The 12491-nt window shown below is 40.9% G+C and overlaps 1 protein-coding gene across 5 annotated transcripts in view; it reads right to left on the bottom strand.

Annotated features, from left to right (window-relative positions):
* Positions 1 to 12491, bottom strand: part of LOC121876534 (bestrophin-2-like) — a 94279-nt gene that overhangs the window by 71825 nt on the left and 9963 nt on the right. For 4 of the 5 annotated variants that reach the window (XM_042381716.1, XM_042381715.1, XM_042381719.1 and 1 more), the window contains exon 2: positions 2754 to 3681. The exons of the other annotated variant lie outside the window; for it this stretch is intronic. In XM_042381716.1, coding sequence (XP_042237650.1) covers positions 2754 to 2824 — 71 coding nt within the window. In that variant the 5' untranslated portion in view covers positions 2825 to 3681. The remainder of the gene's footprint in view (positions 1 to 2753; positions 3682 to 12491) is intronic. 5 annotated transcript variants of the gene reach the window in all.

Raw genomic sequence — 12491 nt, 5'->3', positions numbered from 1 at the left:
CTTAGAAGGAAGGCTGGGGTGAACACCTTGGCCTCAGGATCTCAAGTTCCTTTGTTCAATTTTATTCCCTGCCTGGAGGTATTCAGATAATGTATTTCATTACATCATATTTTCAGAGCAATATCAAGGCTATTTTCTGAGAATCTAAGCAAAAAAATAATTTCAGTGTAATGGAGACACAAATGTCTTCGGTAACCAATTTCAAATATAATTGCATAGGCAAGTATAATCCTACTAAGCATAGCCACCAGTAAGGCAAGTATTCCCGATATGGTGGCACCAGTAACCTGCGACTTTACACACAAAAGTGGCAAAATATAAAATATGAATCAAGATAAAAGGATTGTTTTCACGGGACAACAATCAAAAACTTAAAATTTAACAGGCCGACGGAAGAAAACATGTGTCGACATTTACCTTACGTAGGAGTCCAAGAGGGAGGAAACGTGGCACTGCTGCAAGTAACATAAATAGAAACGTGTATCAGCTCGGGTGGCTGTCTGAATAAAGTCCCTGTGATGAAAACGTGAATGGGCGCAGCAAACCCGTATAGTCCTCCCAGGGGAGTTTAGGGACATCCTTCATGGCATTTTAGATTTTTAGCAATGCAAGTGTCCCTTTCTACAATACCGAGCAATCCTCTGTTGTTTCAATTAACCGGAGAAAGTAATATACTGGGGAACTGTTTCATCATAAGCAATATCATAGCCTCCACAATATTCTATCATAAACGCTCTTATTACACACATTATTCACTGTAATCACCGAGTGTTCTTGTGACTTATGAAACACTGTCACGAGAACACTCATTGGTACGAAATGAAATCACTCTCAAGAAATAACTAACGCGCATAACTCTCACCAATATGTAAAGGGTTCGAGCCTCGGTCCGTACACACGTGAGAAGGGTGTTATCCAGTGTGACCCTCACTACCAAGTACCACAGGTTTCCCGGTCCCGGTTTCTTCCTGTACTAACACTGGGTAAACCGCTCAAACGGCTACTAAGCTGTTAAGTGGCGAATATGACATAATAAAAAAATACACATTCAAGGCACATTCCATCACATTTATGTACAAATTTCCTTGAGTAATGGACGCAAGAACACTTATCACGCGTAACAAACCCCGTTTCTCGGAACAGGTGGTTGTGATATCCTGACCAGTCACCGAGCAGCAAATTTGGGCCTTGGGAAGACCCCCAACTCAGATTACAAACCCTGAGCAAGAGGTCCAAATTATATCAGCCAATGACTTAATATATCCCATGGCGTCGTAAGTCAATGCACTACCCAGTACCCACTAGAAGCCGTGACGATTGTGGTTGGCAGTTATCCAGATTTTCGGAGAAAGCTCGAGCGGAAAGACAGAGGAAAGAGCCGACTTGAATTTGTCTTACTGGCCGTCAACGCCTGGGCCAGCCATTACGGTTCTGCTATTGTGCCTCAGTAAGAGTGACAATAACGCCATATCTTCACTGCCCACAAATCCCGGAACAGATTTGAAAGCAAGTTATACTGTAAGTACTGGTTCCCGTGCACAATATATAAAGTTCCGCGACGACTGTTCCCATACAAATTCTTCTGAACAAAGTGCAAAGGAACATAGCTCAATACTTCTTTTCTGGGTTTAGTCAGAAAATTGAATAAAAAACAAATTTCTATCATTTTATTTTACTTAAGCAGCCATTGGATAAAAAAATGTACCATATGTTCAAGTTCAAGATATCTAAATGCATTACCAAAATAATAATGACTTTTCTCCATTCAATAGTAACATGAAACCATCATCAAAGATGTCCCGAACCCGCGCCATTATCTATTTGTGACGTCATAGATAAACAAAGACCAGCTGTCGGAAATTTTCATCTTGGGAGTTCAAAGTGCAAGAAAGTGCTGTACTATAATATATATCTGGATGAGTTAACTCAAGATTTACTCTGGGGAAAATAAATCCATTTTAGAACAATCTAATACAATGCCTAGAAGAACACTCCGTTTTATTTCAAAACCACACGCACTAGCAGGATCACATTGTTTATGCAACATTAGACCATTACGTTCAAATTCATTAAGTCACAGAAGCCGCCCAACAAGACGTTTGACGAGGTGCGTCATAAAACACTCTGGGGACTTTCCACTGATCCGAATTTCCGAGATTATTGATTAGTGTACTGGTGCACGACTTGCTTGCTTCCAAGAGGCCGATGGCTAAACTCCTCTCCACTACTCAAGCTGCTCTCTCTATTTTTCCAGTTTTTACTTAACACAATACTTATGTTACAAAAGTTTTATTCTACACCTGAAAAGTATAGAAACTATTAATTTTCAATCCGTGACAAAAGGCAATATCCTCCTCCCCAAACTGGAATCTATCGCAGTTTGTGCTCCTTTGTACCCCAGTTTTTAGTATTTCCTTCTTTCTTCTAATTTAATACTAAATAGGAAGCTGGGCACAGTTTCTATTCACACACTGAAATTATCATCAAATGACGTCAGGGTTACAGTATTTTACTAACCTATTTGCAGTTTACATAACGGAATTTTAGATACACAAACTTCCAGTTCATATACAGGACAGTAATATTCCCGTTCACATAGAGGATTTTTACAAAATTTTAGATTTAACTGAAACAATATTATCCCGCAGTTACCTGCTACAGACATGCACGGTACAGCCAGACAACCCTGTACAATCATCTTAAGGTTACTCTGACTGATCGCCACGAAAGGTACCTGTGTAAACGTTACTCACCTGAAGAGAAGTTTCCAGAAACAGCCGAAGCCACGACAGGTGGCCACCTGGCTGGTATACGTAATGGTCATGATGGTGACACCTAAGACTGTTGTCCTAACCTCAGCCGCACCCCAGTACAGTCCGTGACCAAGTGTAGGTAGAGTCCACTCGCAAGCGCGTGAATTCCAGTATAGTTCAAGGTCAGTGTATTCAATATTAGACAGATGAGTAACAGTAACCCGTATAATACTACAGAGGCAGAAGTTTTATCACCAGCTACAAGATCACCCCTTCACAACCGAGATGATCCCTTTAATCCCTTCCGACCCGTTCCTTTAGGAGGGTGTACTCTATCACAGATAAGCTCAGTGCTACAAGACGGTGAGACTGGAGATATGAATGACGTGTTGAGATTTTAGGCAGACGGACGGACGTCAAGTGTTCCAGCCATACTGAGGGTGACTGGTTTTATATCACAGGAAAACAACAACTAACCAAATTTATCCAAGTTGATTCACAGTATGTCTGATAGCGTGTCACTTGATACAACAAGGCCGCAGCTGCCAAAGTTGATACGTGAAGAGCTGATGGTTGTTACGGTGACCAGCAGGATGCCAGTCAATAAACTTCATAAACACAAGGATTGGTTTTTGAGTTAATAGCCGCAGATTTTGGCTGCCTAACTAGATAAGATACTATGGTTGACGGCACTAAAATGTTACTAAATTAATGACGTCTGCATTTGACAGATGCCAGTTGATAGCCCTGCAGATAACACTTTTGATAAGCGAAGCACAAAATGATAATGAACGAGTAGATAAATAAGTGTCGTGAGTATCGCAGCCAGAATGAATGGCGTAGTACTGAGGCGAGTCGTCAGTGTGTCATAGTGAGGAGCTGTGGTGCATTAGGGGTGAACTTGGCCAACCAGTCCACCCACACGTCCCTGTAAGAAAGAAAAACAAAAGGGGCTCAACATAATGCTGTCAGATATAAAAAAAAGAAAAGAAGCATTGTACAGAGGTAAAGGAGGAAAGTTTTGATAATGACAATGAAATAGAAGGCATCTGACACAAGGAAAGGATTAAAACAGAACAATATGAAAACAAACACAAATGAGATACCTGGTTAGGAATACAAAAATAAAAACTATGGTCAAATGCATGCAGTCAAAATAATGGACGTATGGTTAACCTATCGTGAACATTAAACGTGTAGTATATATCATGGATCCTTTCATACATCAGGATTAAATTTAAGTAAAATGAAAAAAAAAACCAGAATCACAGGTTAAAAGGTCAGCGCTCTATACTGTACAGTATATAGTAACCTATGAGATACCGTAACTAAGCAATTAAACACGTGATCCGGTTTTGCTGAGTAGAGGAAACGAAAATTAATAGAGTATTGAGAGCCTTGAGAGGTATACTTTCTGAACTTTTATATGTTGATAGCTAGTGTACTTATTATATACGGTATAGGCTAAAGTACACCTCTAAAGACCTTGGTTGTAAGTGCAGTACAGTGCTACACTATAACAGCAATGGTTACCTCACTATAATCATATTAACGAAGAAACATCAAGGTTTATTTTGTTGTTTGTACATTATATGCAGAGGTACTAATACAATAATAATGTTTCAAAATCCAACTTCAAACTATTCTTAAATTATTTCCCCTCCAGCTTTAGTAAAACACACACACACACACACCTCCACGAGTACAGTTTCTTTCCTGCAAGGTGCAAGGGAACCTCAGCTTGAAGAGCAGTGTGTCGGCTGCACCAGTGTGGGAGGAGCTGTTGTCCCCATGCCCTCAATCCCTTACTTACATTACTCTACATACTGTAGGTGTTCAACTTAAGAAAAAACAGGAATCACTTGTTTGTTCATATACGTATTATAATTAGGAAAAATACTCATAGATGAAAAGAAAAATGTAGACAAGAACGGGGGTAAAAAAAAAAACACACACACACACATAACAGCCCATAAGAGCCCGCACCGATAGATATAAGAATAGCACCATCCCATCTATTGTTAAAATAATAAACAACTCCTGATTTATGTACTGTACAGCCCTGTAAATGTATTCAACGCATATTATATCATTGTCTAAATCAAATGTAAGTCTGTATATTTTCAGCCACCGGCTGCAACTCTATTAATAAACCGTTTATTATTATTATTTATTATTACACACACACACACACACACACCAGTAACATAAATTGCCCTAAATAGTCACAGTTCCCCCAAGGACTAGAGAATATTATAGACGTTGGTGTAACCCAAGTTACTTGGGTGGACTTCGTCATGTGTAATTCACACAGGTAACCCCGGTCGTGCGTCGACTTAATTCATTCGTGGACGTAACCAGGGGCACGCCTGGATGCTAGTTGTTTATCCTGCCAGAACTTGAGGGGAGATAAGGACGAAGGGGAATGTCCACTGAAAACAATAAAATATCTGTGCTAGCTCTAGTCACCTGCCAGGTCACCATTGACCTGGACACGCGTGACACGGGTGTTATCCAGTGTAACCCTCACTACCAAACATCACAGGTCCCCGGTTTCCTCCTGTTCAAACACTTGATAGACCAGCCGCCTCCTGAGTGGCAAAAATTATACAAAAATAGTCTACAACACAAGCGCGTTACGTCATAACTGTTTCATTTGATAATCCAAACCCCAGTTCTCTGGCACACAAGCCTCTCTTCTGACTGCTAAGACGAGTATGCTTTAAATAATATAGCAATGTAAGTTTTTAACTATATCATTTATAAAAGTAAGATGATTTAAATAAAAATGCGAGCGCATCATGAAGCAGCTCACTGTACAGTATACCGAGAGCCTCTTCTTACTTCTCTCAGGAAATGAAAGATTGTCACGGCTACATTTGCCACACTGTTCCTCTTGGAGAAATTTCAGGAGTATCAGAACGCTGCCAAGGTGGTGGTTGCAACCCTTTATTCCAATGATACAAATCTGCTGTTCCGCTACGTCATCATCAGATGGGTAGGTGACTCCCTGATCACGTGGCCGCAGAGTGGAACGATTAATTATTTTTAACACGGAGAGTGATCTAGAGTCCCTGACTTGCCTAGTCGTATTTATTAATAAATTAAATCTGATACAGTATCGTCCAACAACTGAATAAAACAAGAAAAATATTAACTGCAAGATTTTCAGTGTGGGGAGAAGTCTAACTGAGCGTGGTCTTAACCTTCCTGATAGAGGTTTAGGAGTAACATATCCCACTGGTTTAATGTTTATATATATACTGTATGTCAACTTAATCTTAGGGTTACTGTTCAACCCTAAAATCATGGTCCTTTTTTCAGTTATCATCACGTGTCCACTGTATTACCGAAGCATCTCTTCAAGTTTCTGTAAAATATATTATATCAATTTAAGTTTACAGACAATGTTGAATATTCTGTTAGACGGTGAGAGAAGACGACAGTGACATCAACGAAGGACAAAGTAACCATTGTGTCTCACCAAACAGCCTGTCCAGCTAAACCATGATTACCCTTCCCACAGAGGACTTAAAATTTGATTAGGTATATGCAGCGGGTTGACAAGTAGCTGCTGTAAGAAGTGCCACTAACCCCAAAGATAAGCTTCATTAGCACAAGTTAACAGGGGCACCTTAAATGTAGCTGTCAGTGTGTCTGTGGTGTCTCAAACGAATCTGTTATCGCTCATAGGAGCGATTTTGGTTTGTGCAGGACAATAAGACACTTGTTGTTGACGCGATGAGTATAATTCGGTCAAAACCTGTTGAATACAATTCACATATAACAACTGCTGGTACATCAGGACACAGTTTGAATAATACGATCAATATACAGTACATAATTACACTTATTAAAGTTATTTAGAGTTCTCAGAGGATTCAACAGTTCACAATCGCACTCACGTTATGGGGTCTAGGGTTAGACCAACGAGAACAAATATAATGTCCTGCAGAAAGATATTGGCTGACGAGAATCAAGATGTTGCCTTTACAGTAGAAGGCGATAGACTATCCCTCAGGCAGTCACACAGCTGCTACCAGCCCATTTCGCTTAGTAAGCTATTCTGAGTTGTAAACAGTTTCTTCACTTAACATGTGGCCGGCGCGCACAATTGCGCGTGGCGATAACAGAACCTAATAACTACAACAAAATGATGAGGACAGTTTCACCCATTAACAAATCTAGAGGTAAACAGACAGGTATCTCAACAAAAACTTCTCGAACACCTGGCCACGATGGATGTGAGAATGAGCAGAATGGGGCTTGTCATCTCGGAATGGTTTCAGATTCTTCGTTCAAATTTTCAGACTGCATAGTGCTTATAGCGTTCGAGAAGTTTTTGGTGAGTGTACGTGTAGACCTTGTATGATGAGACAGTTTGTATGTCACTTAGACGATAAGGAGGCTCTATCACACTATCTGAATATCAATAAGTGTAATGCTCGCAAGTGACATAATGAGATGATTTGGGTATGTAAATTATATGGAGAAGACCAATTAGGAGAAGCTATGAGTGAGTACTAAATGAGGAGGGGAGGAGAGTCAAGGGTAAGTCAAGAATGACAAGGGGAGAGGTTGTGAAAAGTGACATTAAAGTTCCTATTCTGGTGAGAGAGGCAGCGAGAGACTGTGTTGCACGGAAGCTGCCACCAGTTAATCTCGACTAACTCACACAAGCATAGAAAATGGCCATAAAACAATGATGATAGATTGATATACAGTAATTGGATACCAAGATTAGTCCTGATTAATTAGACTGATTTGTCTGTAGAGTGTCTTTGGATCATTTGTTTGTCTTATATTTTAGACATTTGTAGTAAATATTGTCAAGAGCATAAAGAAAAAATAGTTCCCAGGGCTATGAGTGAGGATCGTAATATTTCCAAATTTCTTCGTTTTAGTTTCTGTAAGTAGTCTTTCAGTTTATTGCTGAGTGGCACAATTTTAAGATTGGCGCAACAACCTACTGTACTGTACAGTACATCAGCCATGATTCAACAAAGAAAAACAAGCTTTCGTTATTTTATGTGCAATTAAAGAAATTGAATGTATAGTCTTTTTCCAGACAAATTATTGATAGAAACATATATAGGAGTTAAACAAATAATAGAAAAATGTGGCGTTCCCATTTGGCGAACTTAGAACCGAGGCATGTCGTTACGTTCGCTAAAGGTTTTGTATGTCTTACAAAAGCACAGTACTGATAATAACATCTGGTATCGTTAGCTGCTTAATGGTGCGAGTGCAAGCAGACTGGTGTGAGAGCAGGCAGACTAGTACGACTGTAATGTACTGTATTCCTGAATGTGCCACTCATTGCTATGCATGGCTTATCGTCGAGGGTGTGGCAACTACTCACTGCTATATGTTTTATCAGTGGCGAGCGTTACCTTGGGTGGTGATGCGTATTTTTTCTCCCACCTCGCACAGATAATACAGAACTGCGTCAGACGAACGTTCTCCCACTTTCTCTCATCAGTGGCATTTATTATGGTGTGAACCTAAATGTTATGATGGTAAACGTGACTATGACAAGGAGGGCAGAGTGTCCATCTTAAGTTATATGTAGATAGTAAGCGCTGTGTTGTGGTATATAACCAAGGGACCCTGACATTGGGCTCGACGATGCACGCGACTGTACGTGAAATGGCTGTCTGGTCGTCTGCCACACTACACAATCCCCGCCACGGAGAAACGCACAAGTGGTAAAAGGAGACGGAAAAAGAGACAGGCGAGGATGCGAATATGACAGTACCGAAATTAAAAAGGAAAAGGACGGTATAAAAAAGGATGAAATTTGTTGAAGAAAAGTTGGGTGTAAGGAAAGAGAGGATTGTGACATAAGCCATGGTTGAGATAGTAGAGGGGGTGACCTCTACCTGGGGGGGGGGTTATATACTACCACCTAACACCCCTTATCTCTCTCACACAGCAATGGGGAGAAAATCAGACACCTATCAGACACTTAAAAAATAACCACTACAAGTCCCTACAAGTGTTCTTTTGAAGTTTGTAAGACGTATTGTTACCAATTGTTTGTGTTGAGTAGCGTCAGCAGAACACACCATTCTTATAAACCAAACAACCAGACCTCTCACAAAGCACGTTTATGTATTGTGCCGTTCACTCACGTTATGTTAAGTGAACAAGTAGAAGGTACAACGCGTGACTTTTGTTCCCAGTTGCCAAGGGAGCGGAGGCCACGAGTATGAGTAGACGACAGAGCACCACATGCCACTCAAATATAGGTTTCACATGTCAAGCACGTGACTTTCCATGGTACGGACAGGAGTACACATTATATGCGGTCTTAACCCCCTGAGAAAGTGGGGGGGACTGTGCAGAATAAAATCGCATGGTGCTTTAAAAGTGTTCAGTAGTGAAGGGGTTAAAGCGTCACCAATCTAGGTGAAGAACTCGACCCAGCTATACATATCACTGTGTGATAAATATTACGCCTCGTCCGGTAATACTGACTGGCTATCGCCAAAACACTGCTCCCTGCTCCTCACTTTTAAGAAATATACGAGAATAGACCACACGCCACCCTTATTATCACACAAGCGTACATCTAAACGAGATTATGCAACCGACCTCGCGTGAGAAATTGCTGACAAGTTGTCAAGAAACTGATCACCCGGGTAGACCAGTTTGTGTCGTCTTGAATTTCAGTGTAATTAACAACAGCAAGATTATGGTTTCTAACTCACTTCGGTCGACAGTGATGTATCTTTTCTACAGTAAACTTCAGCAGTTTACGTGAGTGGTGTTTATATGAGGTTTTGTGTGGTGACGGTGGTCAGGAAGGTCAAAAGGTCACTGAGCATTACAACACCTCAGCAAGCACTCCACCACACATACCGTATGTCTCAACAGGTTAAGGTAAAAGTGCAGCGAACTGGTGAAGAGTGCAGGGTACGTGCGTAGTTGCTCTGGAGCACACCTGGCAGTGTAGTGTTTCTTTAAGCCGTCCTGCCGGTTATTGGGTTTCCTACAGTACAAGTTTGTAAAACTTCTTGACACTACTGTTGTATCTAATGACACTTTTGGCCATCACTCGTCACGGTGGAGCAGCGCAAATGATAAGGATAGATAAAGTCTGCCACCTCACCAGGGATAAAATAAGGTATTTAATTAAAGTGGATTCATTGTACAGCTTAAATATCATTTTGGATGTTAAATAATTATGAGCTGTAGAGGAAGTGAACCAGTTACAAGTGTTCTTATATTTCAAGTTACGAAGAAATTTTAAGGTAGTAAACATTGGGGACTTCCTGCCTTGGCACTGGGCCCAGTTTTAAAAGTTTGTATAATATATTACTATTAGTTTTAATAAAATATGTGTGAACACAATAAAGTGGCTCTCTAAGCTGCGATAAAAGATGGCCTTCAATTTCCATACCGTAATCTCTTAAAGTGATCCAGTTAGTCTTCAGCTTACGTCGACGCAGATTTTTTTCAAGACACTTCGTTAACTGGGCAAAGTAAATGAGAGATAATGACGACGACTATAAAATACCGAAGAAACAAAATAACTCTTATCGTAAGTGGAAGATATAATGGAAATGTGTGTTGCCAGAGGTTCATTCATCAATAATTCCCTAGAAATTCTGAGGTTATAAACGGCATGAGAACTTATTATACCAGTATATCTGCATCGTTCGTATAAGCACAAGAAACGGGGTTGGGCAGTTTGAAAAACATCTCTCTACTGGAAAGGGAAGCTTACCTCCCTTACCCTCGATCACACCTACTCTCGTCCCCAGCTCTTCTGTCTGTCTCATCTCCCCAGGGAGGGTAAGCGAAATGGTACAAAGGTATTTCCGCCCTTGGGCACAATTTTCACCTGTCTAGGTGATGGTCTGGTGTTGACCAGTGAGGTACGCGCAGCCTCTACACCCAATAGTTCATTCCCAACTTTTTCTACTCCCTCTAATTAATCTTCTGATTGAGAAAACGATTGCGACATCCATTCTCATTAACTTCATCTCTTGTCTTTGAAAAACCTAGAAAGACAAAATAAACGTTACTCGGGCGTTCTTGTTGGATCAACGTCACCACAAGGTCCAACCGCATTGCCTCCCGTGCTTGCGGGCAGTGTGCCACTAAGAGCTAGCAAGTACTATCCGAGCAAAACAAAGTCTTGAACATTACTCACAAAGGTAGTTTAAAAATGAACAAACACAAAGATTGGAAAATGGAATGTGAGGACATTATACAAGGCTGATAAATATGCAAATGCTTGTAGGGAAATGAAAAGATTGCAGTGGGACATTCTGGGATTAAGTGAAGTAAAATGGACAGGTACAAATGGCATTCGCAGTAAAGATTCTTTCTTCATATTTTCAGACGATGAAAAACATGAGAGGTGTTGATATTCTTGTAAACGAGAAGTGTTGAGCAGTAGTGTAAAGGGATATTGGGCGGTGCCAGATAATTTTGTTATTCAAGTTTAATGCTAAACCCAAGGACTTAGTTTGAAACTTTTAGAAAAACAAACAAAGAAAGAGAGAGAGAGAGAGAAGGGGGGTGCACATTCGGAAGTAAATGTTGAGCTCTAACGGCCCCAAGCTGAAGGTTCCAGGAAGGCCCCGACACAAGGCTCAAAAATTAAAGGGTCAAAGTGGTGAAAATGGACCAGGGTGGTGGGAACAACAAAGACCCTTGGGGGGATCAATACGGGCATTAAAATACCTGTACTAAGGGCCCATAAGGGTAACATGGTTCGTTTTTTGGGGGGTTATTAAATTTCATTATATCAACATTAAGTCTCCCCCACTCGACCCTGACAGTACCTATTGTGAAGTTTACAGAAATGTTCTGAACAAACTATATAGTGATATAAAAACACACCAAATTTAAATTCAATATAACGAACAGCATTAGAAGTACTGTATATACGGTAAATGAAAGCTGGTGTTCGTACTGACCAAGAGTGTAAATTTACTTTCAGATGAAGCCAACAAGAGTGGCGCCAGGCGACCGAGACGGACTACAAATCCGACCATCCTAACCAAAGTTAAATCGGCCGAGTGATTAAACCAACCTGGATTTCGTCTCCCAATACTGCACACCCACTCACAAGTTTGTACCTGACACGATAAAATAAAAATGCAGTCGGAAGACGAGGAGGATTCTTCTGTAATCTGGAAAGAACATCAATGAGGTGATAATGGCTCTGGGGTAAAGCCTTGGTTAAGTCTGTTTGGGTTATTTTTAACTTTGGTAAGCCCTTTACCGCGTGGCGCGGAGTGGACGACGGTATCAAACAACAGCAACGTATAAATAATGTGATTTATTATTACGCTACTGATGCCGAGCTTGTCCACGGCCAGGTCTGTGGAGTGAGAGAATGGTGGGAGGTAAAAAAGGCTACAAGGGTCGTAATGGAGGGTAGGAGATAGAGAGAATAAGGGTAGGAGGGGGTAAAAAAGGATAGGGGAGGTAAAGGATGAGGGGAGGTAAAAAAAAAGGGGTGGGAGGGGTAAAAAGGACAGGAGGGGTAAAAGGATGGGAGGGTAAAAAGGGTGGGAGGGAGTAAAAGGATCGGAGGAGGTAAAAGGGTAGGGAGGTAAAAAGAATGGGAGGGTAAAAAGAAGTTGGAGAGAATTAAAGAAGGGGTAGGAGGAGGCAAAAAGGGTGGGAATTAAAAAGGGTGGGAGGAGAAAGGTGGGAGAGGAGGTAAAGAAAGAGAGAGATAAAAAGAGGGTAGGAGGAGGATAAAAAAGGGTAGGA

This window comes from Homarus americanus, unplaced genomic scaffold (assembly GCF_018991925.1).
Source record: "Homarus americanus isolate GMGI-L3 unplaced genomic scaffold, GMGI_Hamer_2.0 scaffold28, whole genome shotgun sequence".
Classification (NCBI taxonomy): Eukaryota; Metazoa; Arthropoda; class Malacostraca; order Decapoda; family Nephropidae; genus Homarus; species Homarus americanus.
The sequence above is the reverse complement of the archived record's forward strand: the minus strand, read 5'-3'. Positions and strand labels throughout refer to the sequence as shown.